Genomic DNA, 22832 nt, shown 5'->3' on the forward strand with positions numbered 1-22832 from the left:
CCCCTTCCCTCTCCCCTCCTCCACCTCACTCACATACACTCTCCTCATTAGTCTCTCACTCTCCATTCTCTCAACATGGTCATACCACCTAATTGGATTTCTCCTAATGCTTTCTATCTGTGTGTTCGGTGGGGGCGCCCATCATCCACTCACTGTGTAGTGGCATTCTATTTAGGGTAACTCTACATTGAGTACAAGCCAAATTATTTCCTGTAAACCAGGAATCATTTAATACGCTCAGTGGTAACCTTATAACCAACCAACACATGTTCCCTATTTGTCAACTGGTGGGTTGGCGGAGAGTTAATGCCCCTCCCCAAAAAACGACTAACTAAAAATACAAACAAGAAACCTGAGGTTCAAGGACTGCTATTGTTATTGGTTAAGGACTCTAACACCTTTTCCTACATGATTTATTTTGCTTATTACATCTTACTGTCCTGTGTTACATAGATCCAATGTGGCCATACTCTAAATAGCGTACAAAAGGGGAGGGGCACTAACTCTTCATCAACCCACCTGCTGACATAGAGGAAGCACATATGAACTGGTTAAATGGTTACCACCCAGTGTTATAACTGGTCTTACAGAAAACCATTAGGCTTGTCACTCAATGTAATGCTATCTCACAAGAAAAGAAGAGTAATAAAAAGTGACAGGAAAGTTGGGAGAACTAAGAAGAGAGGAGGGCTGACAAAAACAGAATGAAAAAGGTGAAGGAAGAAGCAGGCAACACTACATCAAGTGAGTGGACGATGGTCACCACCACCTACCACCACCATCATTTACAAAAGAGGTAATATGATCTAATTTTTACACTTTTTCTTATATCAGTCATCACTTTCAGTTACAAATACATCACTGGTATTACTAAGAAGAGATGAGATACATGATTCAATCAAGCAGTCAAAATAATTTACTTTCAGCGAGGTCACTAATTTTTTTATGGTTTTTGTTGTTATTATTATCACAACCCCAGGCACAACTGGAAGCAAAACCAGTTGACCACAGGAAACTAACCACTTCAACTGGTCGTTCTTTGAGATATTTTGCTGAAGTTAAATTGATGTGGCCTGACTTTGCCAGACCTCACAATGAAAGCTCCTGAGAAGAAGTTAAACAAAATATGATTGGGTGACAGTAAAAACTGATAAGATGGAGTCTGGTCTATGCCTGTTACTGGTAAAACAGATGGAATTTTTACAGTCAGGCATTACAAGACAAGTTCCTAGGAAAATGGAGAAAACTTTATTGTTTTGTGGACTTGCAGAATGTGCTAAATAGGGTGACCAGAATGGTCCTACAGTAAACAATGAGATACAGTACATTAGCTGAGGCTGGAGGGGTTACTGGTTCGTTTGGTAAAGAAAATGTACACTGGTTCAAGTGTGCTATGCTTCGTTTTTCTCTTACTTGGAGCTATAGCACTGCACCAACCTGATCTTGATATCATTCAGATTACTTTTGGTAGAGTGAGATCTTGCCATAAAGGGGCTACACATAAAAATGATGTTACACAAAAACTGAACATGGTCCTGATGACTGTTATACAATAACCTGATATGGATGTAACTTTAAAAAAAGTCAGCAAAATTTATTCTAAATTTCAACCGTAACTGAGAATTTTTTTTATCTGGACTGAATGACTGCACGAAAACTAGTAACTGAAGTTTTTACTATAATTTAACAAAATTGTGACTTAATGAAGTGTGAAGGGTATTTGGCGCTGGTGATTGGTGAGGAGGGCAGCGAGAGTGGTGAGAAAGGCTTGTGTTGGAACTGTGCCTTCCTCTTGCATCCTTGTCCATAAAGCCAAGCCTCTGTCTGCATCATTCATCACACCTGCAGCAGAAATGGGAAGAAAGCTTAGAATTAATATCTATCAGCTACATGAGGGTCACTAAGAAGCAGACAATATACAGTATGATCAATCCCAATCTCCCCATGCTACAACACACAACCATTGAATTTACAATCCGGGTCACTATTTTAAATTTATGTATGATCAGTCTAGAGTAAAGTAGGTCTTGCTCAAGGTCTCATGACCAACCAAGAATCAATAAACCAAGCTGAGGGCATGAGACAGTGTGCTTTCTATTGTATCACTGTCACCAACTACAAACACAGTTCACCATAAGGAAGGGGTGAAGGCAGACAGTCTCAACAAATAAGCAAATACTGGCAGTACCAGCTCAATATCTTTGAGGAGGGAGATATTCATGAACCTATTATTTTTTCAAGGTACTGTATATTTTGTGCAAGGTAGGACAGTGGATGAGGGGATGGCTCTAATGAATGAGGATGAGATTTGGAAGATTCCGGTGTTGCTGTTTGCTGATGATACAGTATTGTTGAGTGAAAATGAATGGGAGTTGAAAGGTTTGGTGAATAAATTTGGGACAGTAGGTAGGAAGAGGAATCTGAAAGTTAATGTAAACAAGAGTAAAGTTATGGTGTTTGAGAGGAATGAAGTCACAGAACGTACAGTGAGGTTGGATGGTGAGGATATGAAGAATGTGAGTGCATTCAATTACCTGGGTAGTGGGATGAGTAAGGATGGAACGTTGGGGGATGAAGTGCGTGAAAGGGTACAGCAGGGAAGGAAGGTTGTTGGTCACTGAAAGCAGTGATGAGAAATAGGGAGCTGAGTATGGAAGTTAAGAAGACACTGCATGATAGTACAGTATTGTGATCTCTACCCTGACATATGGATGCGAGACGTGGACCTTGCAAGAGGGGAACAAGTCAAGTGGAAATGAGTTACTTGAGAGGAGCATGTGGAGTGACATGGAGGGACAGGTTGATGCATGAAGAGGTGAAGGAACATTGTGGGGTGGATGTGGATGTGGTTGAGAAGATTAGGAGAAATACACTGAGGTGGTTTGGACATGTGGAGAGAATGGAAAATGAAAGACTGACTATGAGGGTGTATGTAGGTGAGGTGGAGGGAGTGGCAGACCGAGGGATGGAGTTGAGAGGTATATGAGAGAGGGGGGAGTGAGCTGGGGGGAGGGTAGTCATATGGTGGGTGACAGAGCGACTTGGAGGCGTTTCGTCTGTGGCCACCCTTTGTGGGATTAGGATGTCGGGCTATAGATAGATAGATAGGTAGATATTTTGTGTCTCTGCGGTAGGTGGGGGCACCCACCATCCACTCACTCAATGTAGTGCTGTTCTCAGGTGTCTGCCCTTTCCTCTCCTCCCTCCATTCCTTCCTTCCTCTTCTGTCTTTCTTTACTTCATTCTTTCCACATCCTTCTACCTATGGGTGACTTTACACTCCCTCTTTTGTCTTTCTGTCCTTCATTCCTTCCTCTTCCTTCTGCCTATGGGTGACTCAACACTCACTGACAAGCCGAATGGTTTCCTGCAGACAAGCCGAATGGTTTCCTGTACACCAAGAAACCATTTACTATACTGGGAGGTAACCATATAACCAAATTATGGTGCCTGGTGGTTTAGTGGGTAATTATGGCACTCCAATTGGATTGAGCCAGTGCCAGTGAAGGTTTATATCCAAGGGGTGGTTGGGGTTACTGCTCACGTAATGCTACTCAGGGATGAGTGAGGCTGGTCACTCTCATCTTAACCCGTACAGCGTCGCGGTGGTATATATACCACCTGAGCTCCCAGTGACTAGAGCGTCGCGGTGGTATATATACCACCTCATATTCGCGCACTTGTAGGAAGTCTTTACATGTCGTGACAGTGTGAACGCGACCTTCTATGAACACCATTGTTTCATTCCACTGTCTCACTGTACAACCTGACCCCTCCAGGCCTCCCTTACCCCCTCCTTGGCCTACCTAGGCCATCACTCTGAGATGAGCTTTTACGCTGTCAAGATGTCTCAAGCTCGTCGTTCCGGTCTCTCCCAAGAAGAAATAGACAAAGCTCTAGACGATACTGTATCGTCTAAGATGAGTGAAAGTGTGGTATATGCTGATAGCGATGCATCATTAGTGGATAGTGATAGTGAGGATGAGTATTTACCTCCTAATAACAATAAGTACATTTTTTGAATAGTATACTGTACTTCAAGCATTTTGGTTGTTTATGTAAGCATTGAATACGAAAATGTAAGCCTAGAATTGTCATAACTGCATTTTTATTTTCCCCCACCAAATATATGTAAAATCTCTGAAGTCTACGGGATGGGAATGAAAAGTAAGCATTCTTATATAAGAAAAAAAAAAGTATTTCCTTGTGGATTTGAGTGACTTGATCTGTGAAACTCATGTTTTTTTTGTTTTTTTTACCTATTTATTAGTATTCCTTTTTTCCAAATACCTTACTTTTCTGTTACAGTAACTTTTCTCTAATTTCTATACCTTTCATCTGCATTATATGTTACATTTTTATGCCTACAATATATAATATATCAAGATATGTATATTTTGTGAATAGTTTAGTCTATTGTAAGTATTTTGGTATCTTAGACATGTGTAGTAAATGGATAAGGCTTACGAAAATCGTTGTTGACTAGCCGCGACCGAATTACGTAAGGGCTGTAAAACTCTATGGGGGGAAAAACGTAATTTTCGGCAATGCCCGACATGGGAAAAAAAAACAATCTTCGAGTTGAAAACAAACGTTTTCATGAATGAAACTCATGTTTTTTCAGCATTTCTGACCCATCTAGCCAATAAAATTTTTTTCCATAGTCCCGATGCTGGGCGTGTACATATAAGCCAAATCGGCTGACGCTGTACGGGTTAAATGTCAGGAACAACTTGTCTAGCCCCGGGCTCCTACGGTCCTCATGGGGCAGCGTAGGATTGGATGATGGATGGATGGATGGATGGATATTTTGTGTCAATAACAATATCCAAGGGGTGGTTGGGGTTGATTGCTCATGTAACGCCACTCGGGGATGAGTGCGGCTGGTCACTCTCATCTTAAATGTTGGGACCAACTGCCTAGCCCCGGGCTCCAACGCTCCTCATGGGGCACTGTAGGACTGGATGACAGATGAGTGCAGCTGGTCACTCTCATCTTAAATGTTGGGACCAACTGCCTAGCCCCGGGCTCCAACGCTCCTCATGGGGCACTGTAGGACTAGATGACGGATGGATGGATAAACGAACAAAGGTACTGTAAACACAGTAATAAAAGTATCTTTACACTTTCCAGTCTTTATATTCTAAAACACTGGTGAATGATTTGAAGATAATCAGTCACTTCTCATTTATGTGTATGCTTACTGTTATCATCAAAACCTCACAAAGCGTGATGTTAGTACAACATATAAAACAATGTATCATTCAGAACTGTTTCCCTTAAAAAGAAAATGTGAACAGCAGCTACACTCATTGTGAAACCTCTGATCACCTGTGTAAAAATATTTTTTGGATCATGTGTATACATGGTAATACCTTCGTGATCAGTAGTGAATGATCTAAGGACGTGAATACTATTAATAACCACACATTATATATGGTACTTTTACTCCCTAAGGTGTGCTAGAAAGGAACACTTTCATGTGGTGGCACTGATGAACTAGTTAGCTCAAATGCCTAGTTACACAAAAGTCCCTAAATTACCTCCCTATCGCCCAAAAGATGGATGATGGACTGCGGAAGGGAAACTTAAGCCTGTAGTCTACCTGGTTCATGTTCAGATGAGCTTGGGGTCACAACAAAAATGACAACTACCTTGAGGGACATACATGCAAATACAGTGGCTTTGGGAAGGGGGGGAATATGGTGATGGACAGAATGCCTTGAGGTAATTTTCAATGGCACTGTAACTTAACTCTTCCCTACACTGCATGTTATATATTAATACTGAATATATCAGGTCCTGTTCAATAATCAAGAAAAAGCTATTCATGTCTCCCCCAGGAAATGCTCAACTTACTGTATAAGTCCAGAAGGGTAGAATATATGTAGTAACGGTCTATGGCCTGAGTGGTCCGAGAGGTGGCAGTTAGGAGGTGAAGCATGGGAAGATCTCGCTGAGTTTTGGCATAATATTCTACCTGCTTCTTTATCCTCCACATATCTACATCGTCCCCAAGTTTCTGAAAGAAATAAAATGGTAAGGCAACAGCCAACCCCTTATTGCCTCTGGGGGTCTGTGGGGGCCCCAGGGATCCTAAGGCATAGGAGGGTCATACATGCACTACCACAATCCAGATAATTTAAGCAGAAGACCATCCTATGTCCCTCAGAGATGAGTCGAGATGATGACACTTGCCGTCCAGCAGGTAAGGGATGAAATCTTGTGTTTGCATACTGTGCATCAATACAACAATAATAAAAATAAAAATCATCATCATCATCATCATCTGGACCTCCTTTCCCACTCTAGGGCAGGGTGAGAAGTAGCAACATCCAGACAGCCAAAGTTTGCCCAATTCAATGGGTCACACTTCCATTTGCTCAGCATTGTAGCCCTCGAAATCCTGGCTCCATCAGATAGGCCAAAAAAAATTTCACCACGTTCTGTAGCTTCATATATACCTATCTGACAGAGCCAATCCAAAATTCTGTCACATTAAAAGGGGTGCCAAATCCCCAGTTATGCGATTCTCTGCACAAAAATTCATCCATCCAGGTCGGTCTCTTGAGTATGACAGTAAGAGGTGTGGTAGACCTAGAAGTAGGTGGATAGATATGGAAAATGAGTGAGAAAACATGGTATGGAGGATGATAAGGCTAGGAAGCAGCAGATCAATCTGGCCAGAACAATTCTGTACTAAGGAGTGTATGACATGGCTTTCAATCCCTGTTTTTACCCAGTGACATAATAACTCCTGCTGATCTGCAGTGCAAAGTGTGGATGGTTATGCCTGTGATGTGGAGTCAGGATACCAAGGGCCTGAGTAGTGAGTGAATGAGAGTGCGGCCCATTAAATATGCCAAGCTGTTGATAGTTTTCACTCTGTCCATTTTTTTTCTTACTCTTTGGACTCGACCTCATCTCATTCTTGAGTGGAAAGAAGAGGATGGATGGTGGTAGAGGCAGTGATGATGATGATGATGATGATGATGATGATGATGATGATGATGATGATGATGAACACCTCTTACCTCCTTTTGGATCTGAACTGTGGTACTAGTACTGTGCACAACTTTCTCTGAAGACAAATCTACCATTGTACTGTCAATGACGTACTGTAATACTGAAAGAAATTAAGGTCACTGAAAATAGCATGACCAGTAGGTCTCACAAGTTCACATGCAATCAGAGATGATAAACAGACATCTTTAACCCTTTCACTACAAGTGATCCTTCACAAACTGAATCAAATCATCTTTACATGGCCAGAATGAAGTAAAAGATGTACTGAATGGATTAGCCTCTTCATCTTAATTCTTTTAAGCATACTGCCAAACTACTGTAAGTAATTAGCCTCTGTGTGGTGGAAAGCGCACTGGTATATGTGCATTATAAGCAGAGCTGGGCACTTCCGCAATCACCCCACCGCAAATTACGCAATTGTGGAAGTGTGATTTCATCCCCAGATTTCTGTTTGCAACAAATTTTACGCAAATTTGTGGTTTGGCGTTTCCACAGGTACTTCCGCAAACACAAACCTGCCCACAGGCCGGCCTGACCTCTGAGAACTTTCAGTAGTTTGTTTTTATGAAGGGCAACATGGAGTTGTCTCAGTTGTTGGAGGAGTGTGACAGCTTTTGAGGAGTGTGGACTGAGGAGGTTAGAGCCGAGGAATAGAGGTGGACTGGTACGTCAACTCATCAAGTGTGAGCTGTGAAGTGTAATAATTTAATTCATTTACCTACAATAGTGAATGATTCACCCTTGTTGTGTCGTAAAAACATTCTACAGCTACCGCAAATTGACTTAGGACCTCCCCCACAAGGTATTAAAAAACACAGAAATCATAGTATATCACAATGTTTGTTCATGAAATGCCATTCATTAATATGAAATCATCCTTCCCTTGTTTTTCAGGAAGAGTTGGATGCGTTTTGGCATGGAATCACTTAGATCTCTAAAGTAACCTAAGGACATTTCTTTGCACCAAACATTTGTCAGTTCAGTCTTGAGGTTGTCCAGACTGGGAGTCTTCTTCTCTGCAATGATTTTCATCATCTTTGCCCAGGAGTTTTCTATCAGATTTAGATCCGGACTGTTGCCAGGCCAGTCGAGGACCTCAATCCGATTATCCTGAAGCCATTTTGTCACCTTTCTTGACTTGTGACGTGAAACTGAATCATGCATGAAAAAGTCACACCCACAAATAGGCAAAAAAGTTTAACAAATGATCTTTCAGAACTTGAATGTACCAGCCACCATTCATCATCAAGTTCTTAGGAAGAAAGTAGAGGCCTCCCCTTCCCATTTCACCTGAGAAACACCCCCACACCATTACTGACTGTGGGTGCTTAACCCCTTAACCATGGGGCATCACTTTCGTGACACTCAAGCGCAATGGATCATACCGCGGGGCGTCACAATTGCGATTCTGTGTTATTTTGAATTCTCCCGGGCTTTCAAGTGGTGGCTTGTATCATCTATCAGTACTGCCAGTGTCCAACAATAATCAGCACTGCTAATGTCATCTGTACTCCCATCCATTGCTGACAATTTAGCTATTTATCCCCATTCTTGACTCCCCTCCCTACCTCCCCTCCATTACCCTCTCCTTTCGCCTGCCCGGCCACACTGCACTAAGCATAGCTTCCCCAGAATTTTCCACTGATTTCATCCATTGAAATAAGCCATATGCCTTATTCTTATCCAAAATAACATATACCAAAAAAAAATAAGGTAACTGATAGTGCCATACACCTGGAGTTGGCTAATTATCACCCGGCAATACCCCACATGCACTTGTTCGCTAATTTTCCCTGGTAATTTCCCCTCGAAATATGCTGTATAATCTATTCTCGTAATAAAAATATATATAAGAAAGGAAGGAAGACGCCTAATTGATATTTACAGTCACCTGGAACTACCTAATTTCCTGCCAATCATTTCACAGCATATAAATTAGCAGCTGTCACCTCGCTGACGCTGTCAACCCTTGGCGGCCCCATATCCGCCTCGTCATTTAGTTCAGTGCTGTCTCTTGAGATGAAAGCACATAGCACTCGCGCCCCTCCATTTCCGCCGCTTCTAGAGGGCCCTGTGACCTTTACCCCAACTAAACCTCGTGTGGGAAGGGGTAAAGGACTAAATGACTCTGCTGTGGAGCGTGAACTGGCTAATTTATCCATGATAATGATGGACAGTGACTACAATCTTTCTGGTGAATCATGTGATGAGCCAGTGGAGGAAATGGTGATAAACTATGAGTGCTTCAGTGTCCCAACTTCATCCTGGCTCCAAGGGAAAGGAGCCCTTATTTACTGGAAGTGACAGTGTATAATATAGTGTAAATAAAATAGAAATGTAAATAATTACTAATATAAGAATATGAGTACAAATACTTGGAGTAATGACAGTCAAAGCTTTGCTCTCTACACTAGTTTACTGAACGAAAATGAAAATAAGCTACTATTACTGAAGGAAACTTATGGATAAATACTGTATATATATATATATATATATATATATATATATATATATAAATAAGTGTAATAAAGTAATAGGAATATAAAATGTAAGTGTGTTTATGAATAATAAATGACAGAATACCAGCGGGGAACGAGCGCAAGTGGGAAGCTTGTACACGCTCGTAATTTTCATTGCTTTCACAGTTTTTTTTTTTTTTTGGTGTATGGATTCAAAACTACTTGAAAATCATAGAATGGTGATTCTAGTGATAATATCAGGTTGTGGTAGTCATATTATGGGGTGTTGGGAAGTGTAAAGTGGAGAATTCATTACCCAACTTCAGAAGTCTCCACAAGTCCTACGGTACTCGACGAAGGCTCAACAAACATTCCAGGAGAAAGCTTAAGGTATGTGCCATAAGCACATAAAATTATAATATTCTAGGACTAATAACTGATTTTTGGCAAATATTTTTTAAAAGTCAGTCGGAACGCAAATATCCCAGCAGGACGTGCAAGGAGCGCAAAAACATGACCGCAGTGTAGGGGTTAATAGTCAGCACCGTGTAAGCAGGGTCATATTGACTATGGGAGGCAGGGCAACGAACCTTGGCAGAACGCACCTGGAACACTTGCAATGTGCTTTCATTGGACAACATAACTTTTCTTCATTCATCCAATGTCAAGTGTGCACACTTCTTGGCAAACTGAATGCGCTGCTTCTTCATGCGGTCACTGAGAAGCGGTTTCTTGGCTGCAGTGTGGCTTGGCAAACCCAGCTCCTTCTTCAAGGGGTGTTGGATAGTTCGAATTGAGATGTCTTGTAACAGCTGGGGATACATTCTCTTCAATTCTGCTGTTGTCAGTCGAGGATTCTTGATTACTTCTCTCTCCAGAAGCGTATCTGTACCTATGAAAGTCGTCCTCTTCTTTCCACCGCCATGCTTGTGCCCTGGTACGAAATCAGGTGGCAGGCCACGCGCTGCAGCAAGAATCTTCATGATGGTCGACTTTGCGCATCCAGTGCATTCACAAATCATGTTGATAGGGACGTTATCCTGCCTCCATGCAATGATACAGACCCTCTCATCCCTTGAGCAGTACTTTCCAGGCATGACAACCCAACTCTAGGAAAATAACAGGGCAAACAGTAATACATACGAAAAAAGAAGGAGGTGCAAGCTCGGAGCGAGGGAACATATACTTCCACTCTCGCTTCTAGGCAAGCACTAATGTGCAGAGTGTTTCACCACCTCCCGCCAACACCAGAGGAGTTGCCAGTTACTTCTTGCCCAAAAAATTCACTTGGAAGATGTGGATACACACTGCAATGACAGACAACTCTCCCATAGCAATTCTGTGTGTGGGTCCTAAGTCAATTTGCGGTGGGTGTAGTATACTAATATAATAACATTTATACTAATATATAATAACATTTATACTAATATAATAATATTTATACTAATATAATAATGCAACATAATAAATAGATGCTTCTTAGAAAGTAATTTTGAGCAGTTTGAGAAACGTGCTTTGCTTAGGCCCCTAATTAAGAAACCTGGCCTTGATGTCGAGAGCATGACAAATTATCGTCCCGTCTCTAACCTGTCTTTTTTTATCCAAGATTATTGAGCAGACCATACTCGATCAACTCGTACCACTACTGGAACACAACAGAGTTGTACTGTTGTTCAATCAGCATACAGCAAATACCATCCAACTGAAACTGCACTAACAAGGATTCATATTGATTGGTGGCAAACATTTGTAGTGGGATGTCCTCTCTCTTAGGTCTGTTGGCTCAACTGAAACTGCACTAACAAGGATTCATAGTGACTTGGTGGCAAACACTTGTGGTGGGATGTCCTCTCTCCTAGTTCTGTTGGCTCTGTCTGCAGCTTTTGATACAGTAGATCATAAACTATTGTTGGATGATCTGTATTTTTATGGCGTTCGTGATACTGCCCTTTTGCTCCTTAAGTCGTATCTGTCAGACAGATCTCAGGGAGTGGTTGTTGATTATGCAAGCTCTGATTCTGCTCCACTTTTATTTGGAGTCCTTACTATCTACACAAGTAGTTTATTATCTCTACTTGATGCTCACGACGTGTCCTATCATTTTCATGCTGATGACACCCAGCTCTACGTTAAGATGTCAGATATCAACAATACTAAGACAAAACTTGAATCTCTAATGTCTGATATTAAGATCTGGATGGCTAAGAGGACACTTACGCTGAATGATGGTAAAACTGAGATCATCATCATCAGAGGAAACAGAAGGGGTGATGACACTGATAATGCCCTGGCTTTGAACATTGGCATGTCACAGCTTCATCCAGTCAGTTCTCTTCGAAATCTGGGTGTTTATTTTAAGTCAAAGTTAAATTACAAAGAACATATTAATCAGGTTGTCAGAGGGTGTAACTTGCATATCACAAAATCTGTACTGTGAGAAAATTCCTGAATAGACGGTGCCTCTTAAGATTGGTCCATGCAGTATGGTACATTTTATTGGGCACTCAGATGGCAATTTATCCAGCCTTTATGCTTTCCCATATCTGGATCCTGCCCACTTAATCAGTAGCAATGGGAATCAGCCCAGGCTTCATGGTGACAGCAACAATGAAAGTGCTGGTAATGGTGACAGTAATGGTGATGGTGAGGATAAGAAGGTGAACGAGGCATAAAACCAAGATACAGTACTGTACTGGTCAGGAAAGAGAGGTAGAATGAAGACTTGACATGGTAGGATGGTGACAAAAGAAAACCAAATTAAGCCTGGAGTATCAAAAGGATGATATAAAATAGAAAGCAAGGAAGAAATTCACAACACCAACTTTGAGAACCTCAGCAGCAACTGTGGGTCTGTCAGCCTCAAGACAAGCAAAACACAGGTCATGGTGAGCCTGGGATGAACCGTAGTGATGGGCGATGAGACTCACCAGGCGATGAATCAAACTCCATCCTCCACTTATCGCAGTACTTCTGAAAAATTGTTTTAAATTTATCACCAAACAATAATAATGCTGTGTATCATCTATATACTATTACTCATTGTATAAATGCATAATACGCTCTCTCTCTCTCTCTCTCTCTCTCTCTCTCTCTCTCTCTCTCTCTCTCTTTCTCTCTCTCTCTTTCTCGTGGTGACAAATGAATGACACCTGAGACAAATGATGCACACTTTATAAATGAGAGTCTAGCACGAGAGGACAAACTGGAGTGAGGAATTTCACTTCAAGGTATTTTAAATGCCTAGGCAAATGTGCTTGTGTGATTTTCTTTTCCTCTAAGCAGACCCATGAAGAGAAGAGAGAACATAATTTAGATCAGTGTTGTAGCTACTTCAAAATGCGAATTCCTTTACAATGATTTACATTCTGCATCACAAGTTTACACACCAGGACATGACTTCAGATGTAATGACATGGTTTTTGCTATGATTGTGAAATACATACAAGTCATACTTAACCATATCAAATGAAGTTTTATCTTTTCTTGATCTAGCTGCAACCAGACAATTTTAGTCCACTTAAGAAGAGAACTTTCACACAGGAGTGAAACTACTCCTTCAAAAAAAAAAAAAAAAATACTAACCTGCCATCCTCTCCACAACTATGAATGAGGTGAATGAGAGTCTCAATCCTCATGGGGAGGCACTTGTACTGTTCCATTATGTCCTCTGTTTCCTCCACAGCCCCAGCCAGGTCACCACTGAAGTTCACCACAGACAGCATTATATTAAAAACAGATTTCACCAAGTTTTTGTTACTGCATCTGTTTCCTGAAACAAATTAATGATAATTATTTCATACTTCAGAAAATACAGTATAGTGCTTCTTTCTGCTAAAGTGAACACAGGTCATTGGTAGAACAACTAATTTTTCGAGTAATTTATGGTACCTATGTTGTCTACTTATTAAACATTCTTAAGATACAAAAGAGGGAGAGAAGAAATGCAGAACACAAAGCTAAAACATCCAGGAAACATCTTTCACAGCCATATCTAGTTTACAGTTTTCATAAGAGAGAACACTGGAGAAATAACTGATTAATGAACTGATTTTATCTAGTAAATTCACATAATTTGCACAACTTGCTATTATGCTATGCACAAAGTGACTCAGTTAAGATTAACCTTGCAAGTCTGCATCTGACAAGGCATCCAAGGACAAGGGTGTCAGGGAAGACAAGGCCACGAGTCAGCAGCAGGTTCAGCAGGTTCCGAGTCAGGTCATAGTCACAGGTTTCTGCCGATGCCATTAACAATGCCCAGCAGTTACGTCTCACTCTCTTTGGGTTAGTCTTTGCCTCTGCCCGATTTCCATTTTTTACTTCCTCAATCAACTGTTGACGTAAGGTCTCCACTGCCTCTGGTACAATGAAAGGATTTTTAAGCTGTAGGTTCCCCAGTTGCCTAATCTCTTCATCAGAAATAAAAATCACATCAGTGCTGAAGAAACATCAGTATGGCACTCAGAAACCCTCTGACCAAATCCTCCTCTCAGTCTTCTGTGTCTTTAAAAAGCAGTTCCCACAAAATGCAAGAAGTCACCGTTTTCTTTTTCATCCTTAACACCCAAGTGGCCTTTGAAAATAGGACATGAAAATGAAGGATGGAAGGCAAATAAAAAGGCAGGAGGGCTGTGGAAGGCACTAAACCTTTGGATCAGCCAATGGAATGCTTTGGCCATCCTAAAACCTATTAATTTATTGGCTGTCCTGCCTTTTGGCTTCAGTTCTTTCTTTACATCCTTTCTTTTCTTTCTTAGAAGTAACTTGGGTATCAAAGAGTTACAACAATGAGTGCACCAATACAGCTTATACTTAAAAGACATAGTTAAGGAGGAGGAAGCAAAGGAGTGCTGGGAATGTTTTACAATAGTGATGTAATTGTCATTTCTGCCACAGTGATTAGTAAATGGGGGAGTCTAGTTTAGGCCCAGATAGGAATAGTCCACTAATCATGCACTAAATCCTCTAGGCCAGAAAATGAAGGGTTTTATTCTAAGACCTGCCACTATACATGAATGGCCCATGGAACATCACACTCCTCTGTCACATTTCAACACAGATACTGAACTATAGTACTTTACTATCATGAAACCCTTTCCAGCATTCAAAAGTTTTCTGTCTGAAACAAACATACATAACACCTCCCATAATCCTCTCTGTACATCTTGTCATAAACTTTTTTCAGATCCACAAATGCCATAAATATGTTAAGTCATTCTCACACATCTTCTCCACTGTCTGTCTTACTGTTGATATTTGATCCACACATCCCCTACCACTCCTAATACCACCCTGTTTGTAATTCGCCAGTCAATCTGTTATATTACTTACCTTTCTAAAATAATTCTTTCATATCCTACACTATCCCTATACCATTTAGCTGACTTATCCCACAATACATCTTGCCCTTGCTATGATCATCTTTGTTTTGGCACAATAGCATAATTATAACCTTCCTTCATTCCACTCATCCAAACTCTCTGGCATTATTCCAACAAACAATTCATTCCACTCTCTCCACTACATATTATCACCTATGCATGGCCAGTACATCTCATCAACACCTGCTACCTTCTCTTTCTTCATCCTCATCATTGCTTTCTTCACTTTGCCACTTTCACATTCTGTGGCATCACTTTCCTCCCCTGTACATCACCAAAACCAATCTTACTTATCACTACTGTGTTCTTATCATTTACATTCACCAGTCTTTTACAATGCTTTTTCCATCTGCCCCGTATTTTCTCTTTCACTATTTAGCACTCTCCCTCTGTCATCCTTTCACACTTCCTTCCACACTCATTCCTATGTTCTGGACATAAAAAAAAAAAAAAAAATTAGTTTACATTCCTTTTTCTTCTAAAATCATCATTTACCTTTTTCTTCATTTTCTGCTAACCTCTTAACACATCTCCTACTCTCACTATGCTTCTTACTTCGTCAGAATTCCTTTCTGACATCTACCTCAATCTCTCACTCGTTATTCAAACTTCACATTCCAACAAGATGTACCTTTCTTATTGCATAACACACTTACAACATCATTCAATTTTAGCATTCCTAGCCACACACTCTTTGCATGCACTCAACCAATTTCCCAAATATATCTAACTCTTAACTCCTTCACTATCTTTTGTTCATATTCATCTGCCATTGTTTTGTGTCAGCTTCTCCAGTTGAAATCTTTTACTTTGACTCTAAGTACTTCTCTCACCCTCTTCCCTCCAAGTTACTTTGTTCCTCCTTGTATTTCTGACTAACCATGTCCACGATGCTCCTTGATCAGGAGTGTGCAGAGGTCGATCACCTTGTAATGGTCAAGATGGAAAGTCTGATGGTGAGCCCGTAGGGTAGCCAGAGTCTGTAGGGCAGCGTCTGCTTCACCATTCTTTACCTGTGCCTTTAGAACACTGGCCAACATGCCTGCACTCATCTTCATTCCTTCTTCACTGACTTGCTGTTCAGGGAGATGATAAAAACTTAGTACACAACCCAAACAACAGACATGCTTCAGTGCCTCTGTAACAGTGGAAATATCTAAACATGAATGAGACAAAGTATTTACCTACAGTAGTAACAAAACTTACACTGGAGGCAGAGAATGTGTGTGATGAATTTATACTTGACACAAAAATTAATCTTACCTAATCTTACCTTTTGCAAATCAAGAACACTGGTAGCAGTGGTATTGGCAGGTGCCGTGGGTGGTAAGGAAGCCTGAGCTAGCATCAGTTTTCTAAGTGTACCACGCTTGTTGAGTCCCTTAGCTTTAAGTTCAACCAGGTGACCATCCAGCTCTTCAACATTCATTGTTTTCTGCACCCAACAAAACATGTCAGTAAAACTGCAGACATGCTGCATCCAACACAACATGGAAAAGCAATGCAATGGACTTTTTTGTGTTAGTATTTACATTAAAATATATGAAAAGGGTATTTTGATCAGATCCCCAGCCCAAAGTTCCCCATTCCCCCCCACCCCCTTTTTTTTTTATAAGAAGAAGAAGGAACCAAAGGCCATGAGCCTGCAATTATTGTTCCTTCCAAGAGAAAAACAAAATACAAGAGAGAGCCAAATTCAAGATCCGATCATTTCAAGATGCCTGGACACACAGCATTTGCAAGACTGGAGATCATAGGTAGCAGGAAACACACACAGAGGAAGACAGTTCCAGAGATGGCCTGTTCCATACATGAAGGACTGGGAGTAACCGTTAACTCTTGCATTAGAGAGTTGGACAGAAAAGGGACGAGAGTTTGCTGCTGGACGGGTGCTATGCACCCGTCATAGAGGGGGAGGAATGCTTGCAAACAGTTCAGAGGAGCAGTGACCATTGAAGTAGCGACAGAAAAGAGATAAAGATGCAACAGTGCGACGAAGAGACAGAGGTTGAAGGGAGTCAGTAAGAGGAGGAGAGTTAATGAGATGAAAAGCCTTTGACTCCACCCTATTGAGAAGAGCTGTATGTAGAGAGCCTCCCCACACATGAGAGTTGTACTCCACACAGGGGCAGATAAAACCCCTGTATAGAGTCAACAATTGTGCAGGGGTAAAGAAGGAACGGAGTCGGCTTAGCACACCTAATCTCTTAGAAGCAGATTTTACAAGGGATGTACTGTAATATGATCTTTCCAAGATAAGTCCCGAGTGAATGAAACCCCAAGCATGTTCAAGGATGATGCAGGACTAAGCTGAATATTATTAAACATTAGTGGGTATACCTGTGGAAGATTTTGTCAGGTTGAGGTGTAAAAACTGAGTCTCTGATGCATTAAAAACAACCAGATTATTTTTACCCCAATCAGAGATATGAGGCCACGTCAGACATACATGTGCCATAGCCTCATCCCTTGTTTGTTGAAGTAACTGCTGAGACAGACGTTGCGGAAACCGAATGGAAACATGAAGGGTGGAGTCATCAGCATATGAGTGGATAGGGTTAGATGTACAGCTTAGAAGGTCATTGATGAATAAAAGGAAGAGAGTTGGTGATAGGACAGAGCCCTGAGAAACACCACTGTTGATAGATCTTGGAGGAGAATGATGGCTGTCTACAACAGCGGCTATTGAACGACCAGAAAGGAAGCTAGAGATGAAGGCAGAGATAAAAGGACAGAAACCGTAAGAGGGCAGTTTGGAAATTAAAGATTTATGCCTGACTCGATCGAAAGCCTTTGAGATGTCAAGTGCAATGGCAAAGCTTTAGCCAAAGTCCCAAAAGGAGGATGACCAGGAGTCTGAAAGGTAGGTGAGAAGACTGCCAGTGGAGCATCCCTAATGGAATCCATACTGACGATCAGAGAGAAGGTTGTGATAGGAAAGATGCTTTAAAATTTTTCTATTATGAACCGATTCGAAAACTTTTGAGATACAGGATGTTAAAGCAATTGGACGATAGTTACAGGGTTGGGAATGGTCACCCTTCTTTGGGACTGGCTGAATGAGAGCTAATTTCAAGCAAGAAGGAAAGGTACAAGTTGACAGACAAAGGCGAAAGAGTTTGCCTACACTGGGTGTAAGCCCAGAAGCACAATTCTTGAGAACAACAGGAGGGACTCCATCAGGCCCATATGCCTTATTAGTATTGAGGCCAGTGATGGCAGAAAATACATCAGCTGAAGAAATTTTTGTGTCAGCCATGAGGAAGTTAGAGGGGGGAAGTGATGGAGGAACTGCACCAGAATTGTCTAAGGTGGAATTGGAGGAGAGAGTCTGCGCATAGAGATCTACTTTATCAGTAAAAGAAATAGCTACAGAGCCATCAGAGTAGAAAAGGGGAGGGAAGAATGATGAGGTAAAGTTGTTAGAAAGGTTTTTGGCAAGGTGCCAGAAGGAGCGGGAAGAATTCGAGTTGGAGACTTGAGAGCATTTAGTATGGGTGAAATTATTTTTAGCAGAGCGAAGAATAAACTTAGCACGATTCCGGGCAGAAACACATAAAAGATGCGATTCAGGGGTGGATTGGCTCTGGTACCTTTTATAGGCCCTCTCCTTGTTGTGGACAGCATTAGAACAAGAGTGATTAAACCAGGCTTTCTTGCATTAGTCAAAGGACATGAGAAAGGAATGTATGCTTCCATGCCCGAGAGAATAACCTCTGTAATGCACAAGGCACACTCAGATGGCTCCCGGCCATGGAAGCAATAATCATTCCAGGGAAAATCAAAGAAGTACTGCCTGAGGGCCTCCCAATCCGCAGCTCCAAAGTGCCACAGACGACGTTTCTTTGGAGAGTCCACAGGCCATACCAGAGTGATAGGACAGGTTAAGGTGACAAGGTTGTGATCAGTGGAGCCCAACGGAGAGAAAAGATTAACAGTGTAAGCAGAAGGATTGGTTGTAAGGAAGAGGTCAGGGTATGTTGGAGCTCTCTCCAAGGCAGTCAGGGATACGGGCAGAGTGCTGTACAAGCTGCTCTAGGTCATTAAGGATAGAAAATGTGTAGGCTTGTTCACCAGGTGGATCAGTGAAAGGAGAGGAGAGCCAAAGGTGATGGTGAACACTGAAATCTCCTAGAATGGAGATTTCAGAGAAAGGAGAAATGGATAGAATGTGTTCCATCGTAGAAGTAAGATAGTCAAAGAATTTTTGATAGTCAGTAGAATCAGGAGATAAGTAAACAGCACAGATATATTTAGTCAGAGAATGACAGGAAAGCCAAAGCCAGAGTGTAGAGAATTCAGAAGAATAAAGTTCAGGAACACGAGAGCAAGATAAGTCGTTGCATATATATACACAACAGCCACCTTTGGCTTTGAAATGAGTATAGAGAAAGTAGGAGGATACAGAAAAGGGTTTGCTGTCAGTTGCCTCTGACAGCTGAGTCTCAGTTAGAAAAAGAAGGTGAGGTTTAGAGAAGGAGAGCTGGTGCTCAACAGTGCAAAAGTTAGAGGAAAGGCCGCAAATGTTGCAGAAATGAAGAAGAGAGTCAGACAGTGGTTCCAGGTAGCTCGAGTCGTCACTGGGAGAGGGGCGGAAGGGGGGGGCATTTATGGTCCCCCCCTAGGGACTCCGAGGCCTCGTGTTGAGCTGCCATGATTTTTTTTTTTTTTTTTTTTTTTTTTGAAAAAGGAAGTGTAGTGTCTATTGTGCATGTACAGTAATATGGTGTTGACAGTTAGAGAAACTTGTATTGGAGAGCACGCTGGCCTACTCTCTGTGTTACTGAGACACTGAAAAAGTTCAGCAAAGGGGGATGGTCAGGAACTAGTCCCGAGGGCTGATAAAATGGGAGCTCCAGCTCTCCCTGTCATCAGCTTTCCATCCACCTTGGGAGTACTGCCCTGCTCAACTGGTGCTACAGTCTACTCCCCCACATTATCCACATCATAACCACACCAAAAATTTCCCAGTGCCAAGATACATTAATTTTGCTGAGTGATCCCTAAATATAAATACAGTAGTGTAAGTCCTTTCTATGAGCTTAACCTTGGTCTTGGCTAACCTGGACTGAAATCAGCTGTTGCCTGCCAGTAATTCCCCGGTAATAAATTGTTATTGAGAATCAGGAACCAGAACTTTTTCAACTCATCACCCAGACATGATAAAGCATTAACTGGAACACTGAACAAATGCCAATTAAGCATCAGTTAAATAATGAAAATGGGGAAGAGATACGGTAAGTAACAAGTTACCAGTAACCAATATATGGTCACCAAATTCACCATCACATCATACACTACCAATACATGTTTCTGTTTAACAAGAAAGTTTAATATCTAGTGTCAGAGAGTACAGTCTTTTCCTTTTTTTTCTTTTTTACAGTTTCGGCAATATTTTAAAGGGTCTAATACTTTTTTCTTTTTTAAAAATTTTGCAAGTTTAATGAAATTCTAGCAATTTCAAAACATATGTTTTGCTTTATTAATGAATTTGAATTTCAAAACTCTCACACACATCAGTTGGTTTGTGCTGTATTTAAGCTTTTGTAGACATTAAATGCAACACATATTAACTAATTTTATGGTAATTCATAAAATTCCATCCATTCATCATCCAGTCCCTTATTGCTTCATCAGAAGTGTGGAGGCCTGTGGCTAAGTCACTTATATGGGTGATCTATAGACTTCTTTTTCTTGCCTTGTCCATAAATATCTATCAGACACAGTATTACATAATTTGATTCATTATAAATATTTCTATTACAAAACCTTGGGTTACTAACTGGATGTGGAAGTAAGTTGCTATCCTTTTCCAGGGGTGGGTGACCAAGAGTGGGATCAACAATAAGGCTGGCACTCCTCTTGATTGCTTCCTGGATGCCAAGATTGGATCGTGCCAAAAGTAGCTCCACAGAGTATTCAGAAATACCAATTTCATTTCTCTTCAGCTCCTGAAATATGATAAGAATCTATGTATGACCTGCAAGATTACCAAATGACTAAAAATGCAGGGACACTATCAGGCTAGTTGCAAAGTTCAAGACTAATATTACCTTTCCTGGACTGCAACCATCAACAGCCCTTGATAGCTTTAAGTTCTTTATAATGAACTGGTATTCATTCAATACTTGTTTCACAATTAGCAACCACAGATTTTGTGCAACCAAAAACTCTGTTGGGAACCCATGGAATAACTGACTGCACAGCAGACAACCTATTTTACACCACTTGTGGGGGGTCACCAAGGTTACACTTGTGGGTAGCCATCAATGCATCTGAGGAACTCAATATGTGTTTGCCAAACGTGATCCCTCACTCCAAGTTCACACCATGTTCATATTCAAATAATGGAACATTCCAGCTCCAGGAAATTGAGGTGAAATATGAGCTTACATCACCACAAATCATTTTCAGGAAAATTCAGGATACCTTACACAAAGTTTCTTTAGATTTTTTAAGAGTAGCTAAGTACATACTCTAAATCAGAAGCCAGCATCTCCATTTAGGCAAACAAAAGCTCCTAACCAACATACAGGAGACCATGGGAGGCAAGAAGGGTCAGGTGGGGAACTTCTAAAACAGACTGAGGAAAAAAATTTGGTATATAATTTTAGCAACACTGATTTTTTCTACTAACGCAATACAGAGTACAGTACAGAGAGCATCATCTAAGCACAGCATGATTACACAGCTTCAGCAGGCACAACATCCATTTAGCCAATAAATGGAATGTTATCCTAAAACTTGCCACATCAGACACCTGAGGAATCATGCAAGAACTCACGACATGACCATTCTAGCTAACCATTTTATCCTCTGTTGAGGAAGTTATTAACTGTTAAAATAATAAGAAGCTCACGTGATCCTGGCACACACACAGAGGTGTCTTTACAGCACCCTCTATGGGTGCATAGTGCTTGACATTACAGCCTCCCCTCATTTCTCTCCTTCCCATCATTATGGTATGAACTGCAGTCAGAAAGATGGGAAAAAGGAATACAATTATGGCTGACTTCTTTATTGACATCTAGCCATCTACATTCTCGGGTACTTCAAGAATCTCATTTCTTTTATATTCTCTGGGGATATGTGATGCAGTTCCAGAGTAACTTAGTACTTTCGCATGTCACAGGAAAAAACTGTCACCTGTGGGTCAGCCACTGGCATGACCTACTGAAACAAAGCAACACACATCTCTGATAAGAACCTCTTTACCTAAACTTGGGTCAACAGGAATATGAACCTCAGTCACATGGTTCTGCTGAGGTGGAGGTATACCTAGAAAGTAATCACATAATAAAGCAGGTTGGCAGTCCTATATGTCTACCATTCCAGCATCTTGTGTTGGGCTGCTCTAAGGTACTTCATCTTATTCTTCTGTACATAACTTGGGTGGGAAAGATGGTCACCACAGGACACAGCCAACTGAAAGAAGCAGCTCCAGGTAGCAGCAGATGGAAGGTAGGTCATTTATTCTCACACAATAATCCCCCAATTATCCAACACTATATTAACTGACATACATCATTATCTGATGGGGGGGGAAAAAAAAAAAAAAAAAAAAAGCTGAGTTAAAACAATACCATTTTTACTGCATTAGCCAACAGCACACAATGAAACCAAACTTTTCAAAACACCTGCTATTCCCCACAACATTCTCACCACTGATGATGCCCACCAAAGCAAAGGCCACTGTCCGTCCCACCTCATTCACAGAGTGTAAGCCATCCAGTGTTGGTGAGCATTAAGTTTGTCACGGAGTTTGTGTTTTTGCTGCTGTACCAGAGCTTTTGCAGGGGCTCAGATTGCTTATCTTTGTGTTGGCAAGTATGTGCAAGTCTGTAGCTCCTTGTGTGGACAATAATACTTTATCATGTTTACGTAAATATGCATGCGGGAAGTTCCAGCTTCTCATTTTGTGCTAAGTAAGTCACACACAGTCAGACCTCAGCATATGTCGGTTTGG

General features: G+C 41.2%; 1 protein-coding gene across 1 annotated transcript in view; it reads right to left on the reverse strand.

Annotated features, from left to right (window-relative positions):
* Positions 1-1279: 1279 nt before the first annotated feature.
* LOC145413366 (leucine-rich PPR motif-containing protein, mitochondrial-like) overlaps positions 1280-22832 on the reverse strand; it is a 57813-nt gene continuing 36260 nt past the window's right edge. The window contains exons 9-16 of the mRNA XM_080283045.1: positions 20650-20817; positions 16140-16301; positions 15747-15942; positions 13609-13843; positions 13068-13184; positions 12308-12455; positions 5860-6022; positions 1280-1842 (exon numbers count right to left, since the gene is read on the reverse strand). Coding sequence (XP_080139171.1) covers positions 1700-1842; positions 5860-6022; positions 12308-12455; positions 13068-13184; positions 13609-13843; positions 15747-15942; positions 16140-16301; positions 20650-20817 — 1332 coding nt within the window. The 3' untranslated portion in view covers positions 1280-1699. The remainder of the gene's footprint in view (positions 1843-5859; positions 6023-12307; positions 12456-13067; positions 13185-13608; positions 13844-15746; positions 15943-16139; positions 16302-20649; positions 20818-22832) is intronic.

This window comes from Coenobita brevimanus, chromosome 96 (assembly GCF_032717465.1).
Source record: "Coenobita brevimanus isolate Jiangsu-jjx chromosome 96, ASM3271746v2, whole genome shotgun sequence".
Lineage (NCBI taxonomy): Eukaryota > Metazoa > Arthropoda > Malacostraca > Decapoda > Coenobitidae > Coenobita > Coenobita brevimanus.